Source organism: Trachypithecus francoisi, unplaced genomic scaffold (assembly GCF_009764315.1).
Source record: "Trachypithecus francoisi isolate TF-2019V2 unplaced genomic scaffold, Tfra_2.0 Lachesis_group0, whole genome shotgun sequence".
Classification (NCBI taxonomy): domain Eukaryota; kingdom Metazoa; phylum Chordata; class Mammalia; order Primates; family Cercopithecidae; genus Trachypithecus; species Trachypithecus francoisi.
The window spans coordinates 48,202,006-48,221,285 of record NW_022681453.1 but is presented as its reverse complement, the minus strand read 5'-3'; the positions used below and the strand labels follow the sequence as shown (position 1 = coordinate 48,221,285).

Below are 19,280 nucleotides of genomic sequence, written 5' to 3'. Positions count from 1 at the left end.
TGACAGACCGCTAGCAAGACTAATAAAGAAGAAAAGAGAGAGGAATCAAATAGACGCAATAAAAAATGATAAAGGGGATATCACCACGGACCCCACAGAAATACAAACTACCATCAGAGAATACTATAAACACCTCTACGCAAATCAACTAGAAAATCTAGAAGAAATGGATCATTTCCTGGACACTTACACTCTTCCACGACTAAACCAGGAAGAAGTTGAATCCCAATAGCAGACCAATAGCAGGCTCTGAAATTGAGGCAATAATTAATAGCCTACCCACCAAAAAAAGTCCAGGACCAGATGGATTCACAGCTGAATTCTACCAGAGGTACAGAGAGGAGCTGGTACCATTCCTTCTGAAACTATTCCAATCAATTGAAAAAGAGGGAATCCTCCCTAACTCATTTTATGAGGCCAACATTATCCTGATACCAAAGCCTGGCAGAAACACAACAAAAAAAGAGAATTTTAGACCAATATCCCTGATGAACATCGATGCAAAAATCCTCAGTAAAATACTGGCAAACCGGATTCAGCAGCACATCAAAAAGCTTATCCACCATGATCAAGTGAGCTTCATCCCTGGGATGCAAGGCTGGTTCAACATTCGCAAATCAATAAACGTAATCCAGCATATAAACAGAACCAAAGACAAGAACCACATGATTATCTCAATAGATGCAGAAAAGGCTTTTGACGAAATTCAACAGCCCTTCATGCTAAAAGCTCTCAATAAATTTGGTATTGATGGAACGTACCTCAAAATAATAAGAGCTATTTATGACAAACCCACAGCCAATATCATACTGAATGGGCAAAAACTGGAAAAATTCCCTTTGAAAACTGGCACAAGACAGGGATGCCCTCTCTCACCACTCCTATTCAACATAGTGTTGGAAGTTCTGGCTAGGGCAATCAGGCAAGAGAAAGAAATCAAGGGTATCCAGTTAGGAAAAGAAGAAGTCAAATTGTCCCTGTTTGCAGATGACATGATTGTATATTTAGAAAACCCCATTGTCTCAGCCCAAAATCTCCTTAAGCTGATAAGCAACTTCAGCAAAGTCTCAGGATACAAAATCAATGTGCAAAAATCACAAGCATTCTTATACACCAGTAACAGACAAACAGAGAGCCAAATCATGAACGAACTTCCATTCACAATTGCTTCAAAGAGAATCAAATACCTAGGAATCCAACTTACAAGGTGTAAAGGACCTCTTCAAGGAGAACTACAAACCACTGCTCAGTGAAATCAAAGAGGACACAAACAAATGGAAGAACATACCATGCTCATGGGTAGGAAGAATCAATATCGTGAAAATGGCCATACTGCCCAAGGTTATTTATAGATTCAATGCCATCCCCATCAAGCTACCAATGAGTTTCTTCACAGAACTGGAAAAACGGCTTTAAAGTTCATATGGAACCAAAAAAGAGCCCGCATTGCCAAGACAATCCTAAGTCAAAAGAACAAAGCTGGAGGCATCACGCTACCTGACTTCAAACTATACTACAAGGTTACAGTAACCAAAACAGCATGGTACTGGTACCAAAACAGAGATATAGACCAATGGAACAGAACAGGGTCCTCAGAAATAATACCACACATCTACAGCCATCTGATCTTTGACAAACCTGAGAGAAACAAGAAATGGGGAAAGGACTCCCTATTTAATAAATGGTGCTGGGAAAATTGGCTAGCCATAAGTAGAAAGCTGAAACTGGATCCTTTCCTTACTCCTTATACGAAAATTAATTCAAGATGGATTAGAGACTTAAATGTTAGACCTAATACCATAAAAACCCTAGAAGAAAACCTACGTAGTACCATTCAGGACATAGGCATGGGCAAGGACTTCATGTCTAAAACACCAAAAGCAACGGCAGCAAAAGCCAAAATTGACAAATGGGATATGATTAAACTAAAGAGCTTCTGCACAGCAAAAGAAACTACCATCAGAGTGAACAGGCAACCTACAGAATGGGAGAAAAGTTTTGCAATCTACTTATCTGACAAAGGGCTAATATCCAGAATCTACAAAGAACTCAAACAAATATACAAGAAAAAAACAAACAACCCCATCAAAAAGTGGGCAAAGGATATGAACAGACATTTCTCAGAAGAAGACATTCATATAGCCAACAGACACATGAAAAAATGCTCATCATCACTGGCCATCAGAAAAATGCAAATCAAAACCACAATGAGATACCATCTCACACCAGTTAGAATGACAATCATTAAAAAGTCAGGAAACAACAGGTGTTGGAGAGGATGTGGAGAAATAGGAACACTTTTACACTGTTGGTGGGATTGTAAGCTAGTTCAACCATTATGGAAAACAGTATGGCGATTCCTCAAGGATCTAGAACTAGATGTACCATATGACCCAGCCATGCCACTACTGGGTATATACCCAAAGGATTATAAATCATGCTGCTATAAAGACACATGCACACGTATGTTTATTGCGGCACTATTCACAATAGCAAAGACTTGGAATCAACCCAAATGTCCATCTGTGACAGACTGGATGAAGAAACTGTGGCACATATACACCATTGAATATTATGCAGCCATAAAAAAGGATGAGTTTGCGTCCTTTGTAGGGACATGGATGCAGCTGGAAACCATCATTCTTAGCAAACTATCACAAGAACAGAAAACCAAACACTGCATGTTCTCACTCATAGGTGGGAACTGAACAATGAGATCACTTGGACTCGGGAAGGGGAACATCACACATCGGGGCCTATCATGGGGAGGAGGGAGGGGGGAGGGATTGCATTGGGAGTTATACCTGATATAAATGACGAATTGATGGGTGCTGATGAGTTGATGGGTACAGCACACCAACATGGCACAAGTATACATATGTAACAAACCTGCACATTATGCACATGTACCCTAGAACTTAAAGTATAATAAAAAAAAAATATGTTCACTGTAGACGTTTCAGACATTAAAAGTGGAACAGGACCTAGAGAGGTGGCTCATGCCTGTAATCCCAGCACTTTGGGGGGCTGAATTGGGAGGATTGCTTGATGCCAGGAGTTCAAGACCAGCCTAGGCAACATAAACCAGACTCCATCTTTACAAAAAATGAAAAAATTAGCCACGTGTGGTGGCATTTGCCTATAGTCTTAGCTACTTGTGAGGCTGAGGTGGGAGGATTGCTTGAGCTCAGGAGTTCAAGGTTACAGTGAGCTATGATAGTGCCACTGCACTCCCACCTGGGTGACAGAGCAAGACCCTCTCTCCAGAAAAAAAAAAGGCACAAGAAGAACATTAGATATACCCACAATCTCACCACCCAGATTTAATCATTATAAACATTTAAATATATGTTCTGCTAATATTTTCTTGGGTTGTGTGGGTATGTGTGTGGGTGTCTCTATATACTGATATATTTTTAATTGAGCTCGTACAAACATTTTTGTAAATGGCTTTTTTCACTTTCAGTAAAGGGCAGACATTCAAATTTTAGTTTTTCAGCATATAATTTTTAATGACTATGATGTATTCTTTCAAATGGTATAAAATAAATGATTCTGAATATTGTCACATTGCTTTCAAGGTAGGTTATACAAATTTACAGTTACTTATTTGATGAAAATGAGTAAAACTTATTTTTAAATAATAAAAAGTGTTTTTCTTTTATTTTTGTTAATTTTTTTTATAAGCCCCAAATCAGTTCCCCCTGCCCCCTTATAATTATGCAGGTCTTAACTGAAAATGAGTAAACGAGATCAATTTTAAGGCTTCTTTAAGTCCATAGATTCCTTGGGCAATTTTTTGCACAGTCTCAATAGTGCCTAGAAATTCTGCCTAGAATTTCCACTCCCCTCTTCAGGACATGAAATGTTTTGAGTATACTGATTACTGATTGTGTGCCTTGGGAATGCAGTGTATTATAGCATGAAGAATTTCACTAAGAACTGAACCAAAAAGTATTGAAAAAGTTCAAGTCTGCCTGAAGTTTCATAAATATTTTTACCCTATTTGAAAAAGCAGGCATTTTTCTCTCCCATGCAGTCTGTTAAGTCGTCAAGGTACCTGATTTAGGATTTAATTTGAAGTAAGCTGTCAGACTTGACTACCTATTTTCATGATGAATTTGTTTTTAGCCTTTATTCAAGCCTCATTCTTAGCTTTCCACACTTGTATTGGGTACTGAAGAAATATTTTTACTGTGTGCTCTTTACTCCATTTAATTCCTTCAGTTGCTAAATTCTCCTCTGGTTTTATTTATACTTCATGAATTTGAGCAGATCTGTAATTTCTCATTGTTCACTGATGCCAGTTAAAAAATTCTCCCTGGTTGTTTTTATAGGGGTAGCTGTCATGTTTATACTACATTTCAAGAAACGTCCATCTTTTAAATTTGCTTGTCTAAATGCATTTAATTTTTAAGAGAGCAGTTGTAAAGTTGTAAACTTGACATCTTTACACTTGAGTATGCATAATTATACAGAGCTTTCTTTTTCCTGTGCTGATTTTATTCTGGGCTGTGTGTGTATAAGAAGCATAATTTGCCACCTCTGGCAAGAATAAAGACACCTTTGCTGTCTTGTTTCCTTTTCTTTAAGCTGCTACTACAAGTCTGGTTACATCCCCAGGGAGAGGTGGGAAACATGTCTTTGCTCGCTGAAGCCCATTTCTCAAGGGGACCTCAAAACTCACATGGGTCCTATTTACATTGTAATTGGTCACTGGCTGGCTCATACAGCTGTTTCAACTTAAACCCTAGACAGTTGCTATGGAGATGGTTGACTAGAAATAGGTCATGTTAAAGTCCCTTTTCCTCTGAATATAAGGGGGTGCTGTAACTCTGGAAATTGTCTCAGTTGAGCAGAGAATGTGTAGGTGGAAAACCACATCCAAAAAAATGTCTCTTTTTAGGTTGAGGTTTATCATAGATGCCAGTCCACTCATGTTGCTGCTTCTGCTCTGTAAACAACACACCTGAATACTATTCCTGTTAAAAGGAATTAGAGATGTCACAATCTGCAGTATAGCCTTGATAAAATGCCTAATATATGACTCTTAAAAGTTGTTTATTTTGTTAAGTTCCGAAACCTAGTAGAATAGCACTTATTTTCAAGACAGAGTCAGGATTTCAAGAACAAGTTATTTGAAATGTTTAGAAACAGTGACACTTGGAAAAGGAAAGCATCTAGTGAGTTTGGATGGGATTTGCCCTAAATTTGGCCAGAAAATATTTGACATTCCAAGGGAAACTTGGGCAGGATGAGTAAGCTCCTACCTCTGATTTTGTCAGTCCTCAGTTGTGGGGTGACTTTGATTACTTGTCTTTCCTTCTTCATGTGTGAAATGGGAAAATGGTTTCTGACTGTGCATCTGACCATCACAATGGTGACTTATGATCTGTCTTACAGACAAGTGTGTAGTTTTGTTCCCTTACAGGGGCCCAAGCTTTCTGGAGTTTGGAGGTTGAGGAATGTGGATCCCTCCTGTATTCTGTTTACCCCTCACACCCTCCCTGATATGGTTTAACTGTGTCCCCAACCAAATCTCATCTTGAATGAATTGTAGCTCCCATAATCTTCACGGGTCGTGGGAGGGGACCCGGTGGGAAGTGATTGAATCATGGAGCTGGGTTTTTCCCACACTGTTCTTGTGAGAGTGAGTAAGTCTCACGAGAGCTGATGGTTTTATAAAAGAGGGTTCCCCTGCGCATGCTCTCTTGCCGTCTTGCCTGCTGCCATGTAAGGCATGCCTTTGCTCCCCCTTCACCTTCCACCATGCCATGATTGTGAGGCCTCCACAGCCATGTGGAATGTGAGACAATTAAACCTCTTTCCTTTGTAAATTACCCAGTTTCGGGTATGTCTTTATTAGCAGTGTGAGAATGGACTAATACACTCCCCTTGCCCTACCCTCATAGTGCTGCTTGCTTTAGAGAGTGGGTTAGTTCATGTGTGGATGGTTCTCACACCATGACTGTGATGGAAGATGGTACGTCTTCTTGAGAAGTCTTTGGAAATGACACATGTTCCAACACTTCCTTCACCTCTCAGCCCTTGGTCACTTTTCTCAGCTGATCAGTACTCTGAAAAGGGTGAACTGGTGGGTGGAGGGGGCTCAAGCTGAAGAGATATGGGGGTAGATTTTCACTAATTAGCATATATGTTCTTTGAAAGCTCTAAGAGAATATTGTAACTTGTAATAACATAAATGAATAGTAGTAATAATGACAGTTAACATTCTGTACCAGGTACTTTTCTAAGCACTTTACATGTATTTTTAAATTTAATCCTTATAACAACCACAGAAAGTAGATAGTAGTATTTTATCCCCACTTTGCAGATGAGTAAACTGAGGCCTGAAGGGGTTAAATATGCAGCTGGAGATCTTGTAGCTTGTAAAAAGTGGTACTGTTGTTCAAGCTTAGGCAGCTTGGCTCCAGGGTCAGATACTCTTACCACTATGCTACTATGAACTGTATATTAATATTTAAGAAGAGTAATCTTTTTTTCCCTAATTATCATAATGCAGTAGATAATTTGCTTTCCCCAGAGGACATTTAGCAATGTCTGGAGACATTTTTGTGTGCCACAGTTGGCGTGGGAGCGGGAGGATGCAACTGGCATCTAGTGGGTAGAGGTCAGAGACACTGCTAAACATCCTGCAATATATAAGACAGTCTCCTATAACAACGTATTTGGCCTTAAAATATCAGCAGTACTGAGGTTGAGAAAACCTGTGATAGTGACGCACACTCATTCTAAAAATGTCTAATAGTACTCTCCTGATCCTTTGCTCATGTTAAGTTTATGTATAGTCTTTCCAGACATTTTTCTCCTGATGATACTAACAAACATTGTTATGCATACATTTTACAGAAACGGAATCAGATGTGTATTCTGTAGGTTACCTTTGTGACAGTATATTATTTTCATATTTCCTTATTAGAGTATATTTTGAAAACTAGCCATATAGTATTCCTTTTTTCATGGACACCAAGGACAGTTGGGTTATTTTGTAATTCTCAGTTAGAAACAATATTATGTCTAGATTTACTATACATATATCTTTGCATACTTGCTTCAGGTCTTACTATTTTGGACCAAAAAACTAGGTTGCAGCCCTTGGTCAAGGATAGTGTTATCGTGGTGGTGTTCTCTTCCCCGTCCTCCAGCTAGTGTGTTGGCGTGTTTTTTCCATCTTACTGTGCACCTCATTGAGATTGGTGATCATCGTATAGCTCCATGATGTTAAGCTAGTAGTGTGTTTTGCGTGGGTTGCTAGGGTAGCATGAAAGATTTCAGAAAGAATAGATGCCGAGAAAAAAGAAAAGCAGGTGTCTAGAATGAGAGAAAGTGTGAGTGAGTAGGTGTGTGTATAGCAGAGGGTGGGGTAGCAGGTGGAAGGAGATAAAAAAACTATAATACTAACATGTGTAGGGTGATATCTGGACCCACTACTTTGAATTTTAGAGACATTTATCAAGGAAAATGAGGCGACTAATTGTACACTTTCTATCCCAGTTATTGCAACTGAGGAATTAATTGTTGTATTAAGCCATTCTGCATTGCTATAAAGAAATACCTGAGGCTGGGTAGTTTATAAAGAAAGAGGTCTAATTGGCTCACGGTTTTGCAGGCTGTACCGGAAATGTAGCTCTGGTATCAGCTTTTGGGGAGGCCTCAGGAGACTTTCAATCATGGCAGAGGACGAAGTGGGAGCAGGCGCTTCCCATGGTGAAAGCAGGAGCAAGAGAGTGAGGTAGGGGGAGGTGCCACACACTTTTGACCAGATCTCCTGTGAACACAGTGAGAGCTCACTCATCACCAAGGGGACGGCGCAAGCAATTCATAATGGTTCTGCTCCAGTGATCCAAAGACCTCCCACCAGGCCCTACCTCCAATATTGGAGATTATATTAATATTTTAACATGAGTTTAAATGGGGCTAATAAATAAACTATGTCAAATATTATATGTAAAATAAATACTTTTAAAACTATTTAATATACCAACTGTCTTAAATCATACTCTGAGGATTCCTGGGACTTGTAGATCCCCTCCAAGAATCAGGTTCAGTGCTAGCCATATAGTGGGTGCTCAATAAATATTTGTAACCAGATTGAATTGAGAGGAAAAGGAGAGTAGAAGAGTATGGGCTGAGAGGCCACTAGAGAGAAGCCCTGGGGACTTCTATACATAAACTGACTTGAGGGAAAGCTCCCCTTTGAAAAAGGGGTAGGCTCCAATCCCATCCAGGTTGCTGTGAATGCTATTAATTCATTCCTTTTTATGGCTGAGTAGTATTCCATTGTGTGTGTGTGTGTGTGTGTGTGTGTGTATATCACAGTTTCTTCATTCACTTGTTGATTGGTGGGCATTTGGGTTGGTTCCACGTTTTTGCAATTGGGAATTATGCTGCTAGAAACGTGTGTGCAAGTATCTTTTTCATGTAATGACTTCCTCTGGGTAGCTACCCAGTAGTGGGATTGCTGTATCAAGTGGTAGCTCTACTTTTAGTTCCTTAGGGAATCTCCACGCTATTTCCATTATTCTAAGTGAAGTAACTCAGGAATGGAAAACCAAACAACATATGTTCTCACTTATAAGTGGGAGCTAGGCTATGAGGATGCAAAGGCATAAGAATGACACAGTGGACTTTAGGGACTCAGGGGAAGTGATAAAAGACCACAAATTGGGTTCAGTGTATACTGCTCAGGAGATGGGTGCACCAAAATCTCACAGATCACCACTAAAGCACTTACTCGTGTAATCAAATACCACCTGTTCCCCAGAAACCTATGGAAATAAAAAGTTTAAAAATAAATAAATAAATAAATAATTAAAAAAAAAAAAAAAAGAAGAAAAAGGAGTAGGAAATGGCAGGGGCCTTCTCCTGTTTAAGGCTTGTGTTTGTTTGTCTCTGCTAAAGCTGTGCACATGTGTATTCTAGGACCCAGCTGTTCCACTCCACCATGTACTGTCGGCAAAAATGCATACATATATTTGCCAAAAGCCACAAACTCTTTTAAGAATATCCATAGAAGCAGTACTATTCATAATAACCCCAAACTGGAACTACCCAAATGCCCATTAGTAGTAGAATGGATAAACAAATCATAATTTTTAAAAAAATCACTAGTGATGAAATATTCTCATACCCACAAAAGGGTATGAGAAGAAAGGTCATTCTAGTATCTACCACTCAGATTTCACAGAGGTTAACATATTGCTATATGTTATCATTCTTTTAAGCTTTTTTTATTTTTGTTTTTTAATTTAAGAACTAGAACCTTCTGGTGGTGGCATTAGTGTTGGGGACAGGGTAGAGTTGGGAGAATGATCTGAGGATCGTCCTGAAACACAAGTGTGGGCTGACCTGAGCTTTCACTGCAGCTCCTCCCTTGACACTGAATGAGTTACCTGTCATGGGCACCTAAACCTGCACAGCCCAGTCAGTGAGAACAGCCCCAGATGAGCTTCTACAGCACCACAAATGAAATAGAAAGAAGCCATGCCTTTTCACTCTCCTGTTCTCTGTAAAATAAAACACCTTGCTGTAGTGTCATTTAAGGAGCTAATGCCTTCTTTTGTTGAAATATTTTAAAAATTGGTTTTTCCCACCAAATTGTGATTGAGATATCATGAATGTTCTGATTGTGTTGGTGTGAAAAGAGAAGGAACAAGAATGGGGCTTGGTGTTTTCAGTGATTGCTGTAATGGTTAGCAGGAACATGTTCTCCCTTAACTTCTACTCAGACAAGCTCAAAAGGATGAAAACAATCAAAGAGTAACATTGTTGTGGGGATAACCGTGAGTCACTTTCTTTTGTATTTGTATTTGTATTGGAAGAATCATTTGCAGGCCAGGTGCAGTGGCTCACACCTGTAACCCCGGCACTGTGGGAGGCCAAGTTGGGCAGGGATCACTTGAGCCCAGTAGTTCAAGACCAGCCTGGGCAACATGGCAAAACCCCGTCTCTACAGAAAATACAAAAAATTTAGCTGGGCATTGTGGCGCACACCTGTAGTCCCAGGTACTTGGGATGCTGAGATGGGAGGATCACCTGAGCTGGGGAGGTCAAGGCTGCAGTGAGCCATGACCGTGCCAGTGTTCTCCAACCTAGGCGACAGGGTGAGACCCTGTCTCAAAAAAAAAAAAAAAAAAAAAAAAGAATCATTTGCAACATCTGTTCTTTAGCTAGTATTAGCAGCAATGATTAGTTTTGTGGCTCTCCTTGTGACTGAGTGTCATGGGGCCATAGTGAGACTGGTTCCCTTTACTGAGTGCTTGCTAAGTCATATTAACCTCAGTTGCTAAGGGCATAGTCATAAGTCCTGTATGCGTATTATATTTCCTCTTTGTAATAACCCAAGATATAGGTGCTGTTACTATCTCTATCTCCACGTGAGAAAACAGGCTTGGGGAAAGAGGTTAAATAAGTTGCCTTGGGTCACACTGTGAACAGCAGAGCCATGATTCAAATCTCATTTTGACTGGCTCCAAAGCCTGTGTTCCTAACTAAACCATTCACTAAATGAGGACCATAGACTGTTGTTATTTTGGTTAATACAACCGTAAAGTAGGAGTTAAGGTTCTAGTTGCAGTTTGCTGAACATTTTCCAATCTTACCTCATTTGACCTCTGTATTCTGAGTTAGGTGAGGCAGGTGGGTGTGCTCCCATTTCACAGACAAGGACTAGGAGGGTCCAGACAAGTAGTGAACTTGCCCAGGGTCACCCAGCCAATGTTGGGTTGGAAGTTTAATCAGGGTCTTTTGAGAACACACCCCATTTTTTCCTCTGTGCTTCAGCTCGATCTCTGACCACCATGGATGACCTTCAGCCTCACATTTAATTGTAAGGTTAACTATGTTTCCCCATCTTTTAAATAGGAGCAGCACTACCTGTCTCACTTGTTAGAGATTATAGAGGATTGACTAGCCATGCACTTTTAAAAAATTCTTACAAAGGCCGGGCACGGTGGCTCACTCCTATAATCCCAGCACTTTGGGAGGCCGAGGCGGGCGGATCACGAGGTCAGGAGATTGAGACCATCTTGGCTAACACAGTGAAACCCCGTCTCTACTAAAAATACAAAAAATTAGCTGGGCGTGGTGGCATGTGCCTGTAGTCCCAGCTGCTTGGGAGGCTGAGGCAAGAGAATCAGTTGAACCTGGGAGGCAGAGGTTGCAGTGAGCCAATATTGTACCCCCTGCACTCCAGCCTGGGTGACAGAGCAAGACACCATCTCAAAAAAAAAAAATTCTTACAGATAAACACCATTTAAATACATATTTATTTGTTCACTGTGATGCTTTATGATATTACGTAATACTCTTTTGTTAAAGATTTATTTACATATAAGTCTTTTTTTTTTTTTTTTTGGTATTCTGGCAAATGTATTTGTTTGGTAACCCAAATGGAAGTTGAAGACATTGAGATTTTTACTGCATGCACTAAGTTGATGTTTTTCTAGAGTTGATGTTAGTAGCTAACATCAGCCTGTTCTGGGTTGCTTTGAGGTTGCAGCTGCTCCCTGGTGGTTACCTGTGAAAGGCGCTAACTGGAGACACCCAGAAGGGCCCGACTCTACTATTCGGCACAGGTGAGGCTGGTCCCTCCTTTCCCAGTTGACAAGTTCCATTGCAAAATAGATACCCTTTGCTCTGGCAAAAGAACTCAGTGGGCGTCTTCATCTGTAAAATGGTGAGAATGACAAACTGTAATTGATTGGTAGGAAAATAAGATGGTGGGAAATAATGTATGTAAAGACCCAAACATTGCACCTTGCTCATAAGAAGGCTCTTAGTTAGTGGCCTCTTTCCTTCCTCATTTGGCCTGTCAAAGAGTTGCCTTTTCCCATTTTCCCTGCTCCTTTTGAGAGGCCTATTCCAAACCTCATGACTTGTTTAATCTTTACATTGTGTTTCTATTCTCTCTTATTAGTGGGTCATTATGAGGAAGAAGACATCTGTCTTACGGATAAGTAATTGTGTCCTGCCAAGTTGCCACTGTAGAAGCCCAGGCCTTGGGTATAGGATTCACATGATCTTTAGTCCCGGATTGGAATTCTTTGAAGCCACCATCTAACTGGAAAACCACAGAGAGCCAAGTCGGTCAGCAAGTCTCCAGGGTGGCAAGGAAATAATTATCTCAAGCAAAAATAGAGTAACACTTTAAACCCTGGAGTTGGAGCAAGGTTTGGGTTAGGACTCAGCATCTCAGCAGCCCAAGAAACCTACTCTTCTAACCTAATTTTTCAGATGCAATTTTTAAGTCACTATTTTTAACAACATTCCTGGTTATTGCCCTCATTGTCAGGGAGCTGGGAGTATAGGAAGTTCAGCTTTAGGGATATAGACCCTTGACAAAAGTCAAACGTCTTTCAAAGCCTGAATTGGAAACCTCTGTGCTGAAATTAGGCTTCAAGGTGGAAGTTATAGGATTCCTGGGCTTCTCAGGTGGACTTGGCTTCTTAGCTCCCAGTTAATATCTGCTTTCCTGAATTTAGTAACAGAGGAAAAAGCTAAGGGAGGAAGGAAAACCCAAAGGGAAATGTATGTTATTCATGCAGTGAACACCAATGGGTCTTCTGAGAGGAGTACATCTCTTGGCTGTGCTGGGAAACAGTGACTGGCACGTGATAGGTACTCAGTAGATGTTTGTTGAAAGAATAAATGAAAGGCCTGGTGTAATTACTGTGGGGAATTGAAAGGTGTATAAGGAATGGACTAGGAATGTGTAGCCCACTTTAAAAAAAGTGAGCAGGGAATTCATCCAAAGCCATCTAGTGCTGGGTGAGTGAGTCTGTCCCCTTTTTCTCTGTCCAAAGCCATCTAGTGCTGGGTGAGTGAGTCTATCCCCTTTTTCTCTTTTTTTTTTTTTTTTTTTAACCAAGCTTCCACACCCTTTATACCCTCAGGAGAAAAAGACTGGCCACCTGTAGAGGAAAAGTAGAAAGACACAGAATTGAAAGCCAAGGGTCACGGGTTGGGTTCTGTGGAAACAGAGGCTGAGATAGAGTTTAGGATGCAGAATGTTAGGGCTCCACAGCTGGGGAAAGGAGGGGGCCAGAGCAGGACCAGGCAGAGGGAAAAATCAAAGCCACAATGCAGGTCCAACCAAGCTCCAGCCAATACAGGGGCCTGTAGGGTGTATGTGGCCCTTAGGTTGAGCCACTGTAGGCTGAAATGGCTGGGTCTGTATGCCCCTGCTGTGGTTGGTTAGTCACTGGTGGCTCTGAGATGGCTCTCAGCTCTGCTAAACCCCAAAGGAGCTAGAAGCTTCTGCTGATGGCCCTCCTAGCAGCTGGAGTAACTCTGCGTCTGCCATAGCATGAAATTCTGTGGGAGTCCAAGCCTACAAAGTGAAGAAATGTTTTCAGTCTAGCTCCCAGTGGAACTGTAACCCATTTTGGAGCCTGGGTTGTCAGAAACCCTTGGTGGAGTGGGACAGATGTAGCATGGCTGGGGTTTGACTTCAGGACCAGGATGACCTCAGTGTCACAGATTGAAATGAGGGGGATTATGGGCACTTTGCTGAAGCCAGTTCCTGCTTCCTGTTGTGGTTGGTGCTGCTTTTCATTCTACTTTTGCTGTTCACCAGGCCGGATCATCCAGTTCTCCATGTCTCCTGGAATGATGCGGTTGCCTACTGCACGTGGGCAGGGAAGCGGCTGCCCACGGAAGCCGAGTGGGAATACAGCTGTCGGGGAGGCCTGCACAATAGGTACTTAAACGGTCTCATCTTGCCTGACAATATGTTGATCATTTGAACAAACAAACAACAAAAAACTCCATGGAACTTACTTTGGTTAGAAAGTTAGCAATGACAATAATTCTTTTTCTTATTTTTCCACAAAATTACTTAGAAGACACTGGAGAATGGTTCACAAATCTTTTATCACCCCTAAACCAAGTGTCTGGCCAAGTGGGCTCCCTGCAGCCCCAAAGCAAGTCCTAGCAATTCAACCCCCTTGAGTTACATATCACTGCTTAGAGCTTCTTGGCAGACTGCCTTGCTTTTAGCATTTTCTTATTTTGGGCATCTCCTGAAGCAGCGGTATTTCTCTGCTTCTAGAGCCATGAGACAGAAAACTCACGTTGGGTTCACATCTTCTAGGAAAGGCTCCTTAAAATAGCCCAGGCTTCATAAAAAAGTGTGGTGTGGTGGTGCCTGATCATGCTACCATATAAGTCCAAAGTGAGGTCTACTCTCCCGCTTTCTATAAATCCTTCTTTTAGTTTTGTGATTTATTTCAGGCCTCCTGAGTACCTGGGCAAGACTGAGGCTGTTGTGGACATGACATGAGAATTTATAAGGAAATTGAAAATAAATCCTGATTAAAAGCTTTATTTATTTATATATATATTTTAAAAGGCTCACTCAGAACAAGTGAGCAATGTTCTCTTTTTCATTGCATCCCTTCTCTTGACTTTAATCCAAAACCTGTGCCTGTTTGACAGGCTGATGCCTGTGTCTCTTCTGACAGACTTTTCCCCTGGGGCAACAAACTGCAGCCCAAAGGCCAGCATTATGCCAACATTTGGCAGGGCGAGTTTCCGGTGACCAACACTGGTGAGGACGGCTTCCAAGGAACTGCGCCTGTGAGTAATGAGACCTCTGCAGGAGGGTGGCAGCTGCTGAGAACTGTGGCTCCCAGTAGACATGGGTGAAAGGCATTGCTCATTTTCTGACTCACATGGTGTTCCCTTCGTGTATGCATTCACTGTTGCACGTAGTAAATACTAATAATTAATCAGATGCTCTTTTTGTATAATGGATTTTCTTTTCTAATTCCATAATACTTATTGTAGAATATTTGGAAAAACAAGAAGACTATAAAGGAGAAAGCTAAACTGACCTGGAATTCTACCACCCAGAAATAACCTCTGTTAGCATATCGGTGCATTTCTTCCCTATTTGTTCTCTGTGTTGATGATGCTAATAATGGCTTGTAGTTGTTGAGTGCTTGCAACGTGCCGGGCATTGTGCTAAGGCATTTGCATGAATTGTCTCGTTTACTGTCCATTCAACTCTGTAAGGTAGGTACTATTATCCCCGTTTTCCAGGTGATCATTCTGAGGCACAGAGAGGTTAACTAACTTGCTCAAGGTTACACAGCTGGAAAGCAGCACAGCTGGAATTTGAACCAGGTCGGTTTGTTTCCAAAGCCCACGCTCTTAACTACCATATTTGCCAGCGTATGTGTTTCTGGTGTATATGTATCATATTTTTTTACATATTGCATTTAGGTCAGACTGGATACAGTATTTAAAATCCTACTATTTTAAATAGTTTTAAATTATAGGCAGGGACTATATCAGAAACGTTTCATCTGTCATTAGCAGTATGCCACAAATACATTGTCTTTCAGCAGCTGAGTAACCTATCATATAAATAAACCCCAATGTATTTATCAGAAACAGGTTATTTCTGTTTTTTTTTCCACAGTGAACATCTTGTACATAAATATTAACCTATATCTTTGATGATTTTTGAAAGATAGATTCCCAGCAGTGAAATAATTCAGTCAAAGGCTAGAAAACTTTCTTGGTAAGAGTTTCAGATATATGGCCAAATTGTTTTCCAGAACGCTTGGGGCATGTTTTCCTCTGTGGGTGTATAAGAGTTCTTTTCTCACCGTTCTTTTGTTGGCATAATCATATACTCATAAAGCCATGACTTAGTCTTAGTGCCTTTGTGCTGCTGTAAGAAAATACCACAGACTGTATAATTTGTAAACAACAGAAATTTATTTCTCACAATTCTGGAGGCTCAGAAGTCCAAGACCAAGGCACCAGCATGATTGATGTTGGCTGCATCCACCAGAAGGAGCTCTCCTGGCAGAAGGCAGAAGAAGGGCAAAAGAGCACTCACTTCAACCTTGAGCCATTTTATTTGCTTAATTATCTATCTGTTTATTTATTTATTTTTGAAATGGAGTCTCATTCTGTCACCCCAGCTGTAGTGCAGCGGTGTAATCTTGGGTCACTGCAACCTCTGTCTCCTGGGTTCAAGCAATTCTCCCATTTCAACCTCCCAAGTAGCTGGGATGACAGGTGCACACCACCACGCCTGGCTAATTTTTGTATTTTTATTAGAGACAGGGTTTCACCATGTTGGCCAGGCTGGTCTTGAACTCCTGACTTCAGGTGATCCTCCCGCCTCAGCCGCCCAAAGTGTTGGGATTATAGGCATGAGCCACTGCACCCGGCACCTATGATTTTTTAAAGATAGATTCCCAGCAGTAAAATAATTGAGTCAAAGGTTAGAAAACTTTCTTGGGAAGAGTTTCAGATATATGGTAGAGATATTTTGCAGAACGCTTGGGGCATGGTTTCCTCTATGGGTGTACAAGAGTTCCTTTCTCACCGTCCTTTTGTTGGCATAATCATACACTCATAAAGCTATGTTAAAGAGTGTCTTAGTCCCGTTGTGCTGCTGTAACAAAATACCACAGACTGGATAATTTATAAACAACAGACATTTATTTCTTACAGTTCTGGAGGCTGGGAAGTCCAAGACCAAGGCACCAGTATGATTGGGTTGACTGTATCTGCCAAAGGGGACTAACGCTGTGTCCTCACCTGGCAGAAGGCAAAAGAAGGACAAAAGAACACTCCCTTCAACCTTGAGCTCTTTTATAATGGTGCTATTCCCACTCATGAGGGAGGAGCCCTCATGATTTCGTCACACCCTCAGAGGCCATACTTGCATTGAGGATTAAGTTAATCCCCAGTGGGGCACAATGGTTCACGTGTATAATCCCAGCACTTTGGGAGGCCGAGGCAGGTGTATTACTTGAGGTCAGGAGTTTGAGACCAGCCTGGCCAACATGGCAAAACCCTGTCTTTTGTAATAATACAAACATTAGTCAGGCATGATGGCAGGCACCTGTAATCCCAGCTACTCGGGAGGCTAAGGCAGGAGAATCACTTGAACCCAGGAGGCGGAGGTTGCAGTGAGCCGAGATTGTGCCACTGCACTCCAGCCTGGGTGACAGACCAAGACTCTGTCTCAAAACAAACAAACAAAAAAAACAAAAAAAGAGAAACCAAGTTAATTCTGTTGCATTGGGGATTAAGTCTCAATATGAATTTTCGAGGGGACACCATTATTCACAGCATAGCAAACACATTTTTATTTTTTCTTAACACTGTGAGAAAGGAAATCTTGTGGTGGAGAAATTGCCCTTTACTAGGTTTGTTGTTACAGAGAATAATTTTCTTCCAACAACCCTTCTAACAGTAGTCATTTAAAAAAATATTTGTCGGCCGGGCGCGGTGGCTCAAGCCTGTAATCCCAGCACTTTGGGAGGCCGAGACGGGCGGATCACGAGGTCAGGAGATCGAGACCATCCTGGCTAATACGGTGAAACCCCGTCTCTACTAAAAATACAAAAACTAGCCAGGCGAGGTGGCGGGCGCCTGTAGTCCCAGCTACTCGGGAGGCTGAGGCAGGAGAATGGCGGAAACCCGGGAGGCGGAGCTTGCAGTGAGCTGAGATCTGGCCACTGCACTCCAGTCCGGGCGACAGAGCGAGACTCCGCCTCAAAAAAAAAAAAAAAAAAAAATTTGTCTTTTTGTTTCATGCAGTAATTGTTCTTCCAAATTTTTTTTCTTTTTCTTTTTCTTTTTTTGAGATGGAGTTTCACTCTTGTTGCCCAGGCTGCAGCTCAGTGGCACCATCTTGGCTCACTGCAACCTCCACCTCCCAGGTTCAAGCAGTTCTTCCACCTCAGCTTCCCAAGTAGCTGGGATTACAGGTGTCTACCACCAAGCCCGGCTAATTTTTTGTATTTTTAGTAGAGATGGGGTTTCATTGTCTTGGCCAGGCTGGTCTCAAAATCCTGACCTCAGGTGATCCACCCGCCTTGACCTCCCAAAGTGCAGGGATAAAAATTTATTTCTAAGTGTGACACAGACAAGCTATTGAAAACATCACCAAGTGATTCCAAGATTTAAACTGAAAAACTAAACAAGCAGTGGAGAAAGAACAAGAGATTTTTAGAAAAGATGAAGAACAAAGAGACACTTGACCTAACAGAAATGAAAGATTATTTTGAGCTATAGTAGTTAAAACATTATAGTTCTGGCCCAGGCACCATGGCTCATACCTGTAATCCCAGCACTTTGGAAGGCTGAGGCTGGTTGATCACCTGAGGTCAGGAGTTCAAGACCAGCCTGGCCAACGTGATGAAATCCTGCCTCTAGTAATAATGTAAAAATTAACCAGGCATGGTGGCGGGCACCTGTAATCCCAGCTATGTGGAGACTGAGGTAGGAGAATTGTCTGAACCCTGGAGGTGAAGGCTGCAGTGAGCCAAGATCGCGCCACTGCACTCTAACTTGGGCGACAGAGTGAGATTCTGTATCGAATGAATGAATGAATGAATGAATGAATGAATAAATAAAGCATTATACTTCTTAGGGTGGAATTAATGTAAGAAACAAAATACTGCATGAGAGTATTTGTCCCTTAAATAAGTATATGAGTGCATATGTGTATAAAATTCCATATATGTGAGTTGCATATGTAATAAACCAACACAAACTCATGGGAAATGGATGCATTATTTGGTAGCGGCAAATTACTTATCAAACCTAGTAGCTGTTTCCTCTGATGTTTCCCTTAGAATGAGCTACTATTGCAGGCAAATCATTTTATTAGAAAAAGTGACTGATTAGAGGTCTTGGGAAAAAAATGACCTCAACGTTTTCTCAAACTTTAAATGGGTAGGAAGCCCGGCTTGCTGGTATGGAGCTGGGTGTGGAATGAAGGTGCCCAGCGAGCTACTTTTGGTTCAGCAGAAGTGGTACTGCAGGATGCACAGAATGTCAGTGAAGGTGCCTGCTGTGGATGCTCATTAGACCCCAGGAAAGGTATTGGTTGTTACAGACAGCAGGACAGTAGCCATTAAAGTCAGAATCTGCTAAGGAGTGTATAACAACTGACCTGTGGATGCATCTGACCCTGAAAATGGATGGCACTGGGCCACCAGGCCCATATTCGGCCTTCTTAGGCAGTGGACACACTAGAGATGCTGGCAGGAAAAGGGCCTTAGCAGGCTGGATCCCCCTCATGCATGCCAGGGTGTGACAAGCAAGGCAGCTGCAGTACAGCTTGAAGCCTAGGTATGGGCCTGGGTGGAGCTGTAGATGCAATTGTTAGTTGTCCTAGTAGCAAATATTCAAATAAGCGCTTTGAGAACCAAAGTGCAGGAGGGTCCGTGTGATCAGCAGTTGAACAGGATCAGTTGGTCCTGAAAGATGGGTGAGCTCCGTTC

General features: G+C 41.6%; 1 protein-coding gene across 4 annotated transcripts in view; it reads left to right on the top strand.

Annotated features, from left to right (window-relative positions):
* The window catches only part of SUMF1 (sulfatase modifying factor 1), a 108,362-nt gene that overhangs the window by 39,817 nt on the left and 49,265 nt on the right, over positions 1-19,280 (top strand). For all 4 annotated transcript variants that reach the window (XM_033210501.1, XM_033210500.1, XM_033210502.1 and 1 more), the window contains exons 4-6: positions 11,515-11,597; positions 13,598-13,720; positions 14,484-14,598. In XM_033210501.1, coding sequence (XP_033066392.1) covers positions 11,515-11,597; positions 13,598-13,720; positions 14,484-14,598 — 321 coding nt within the window. The remainder of the gene's footprint in view (positions 1-11,514; positions 11,598-13,597; positions 13,721-14,483; positions 14,599-19,280) is intronic.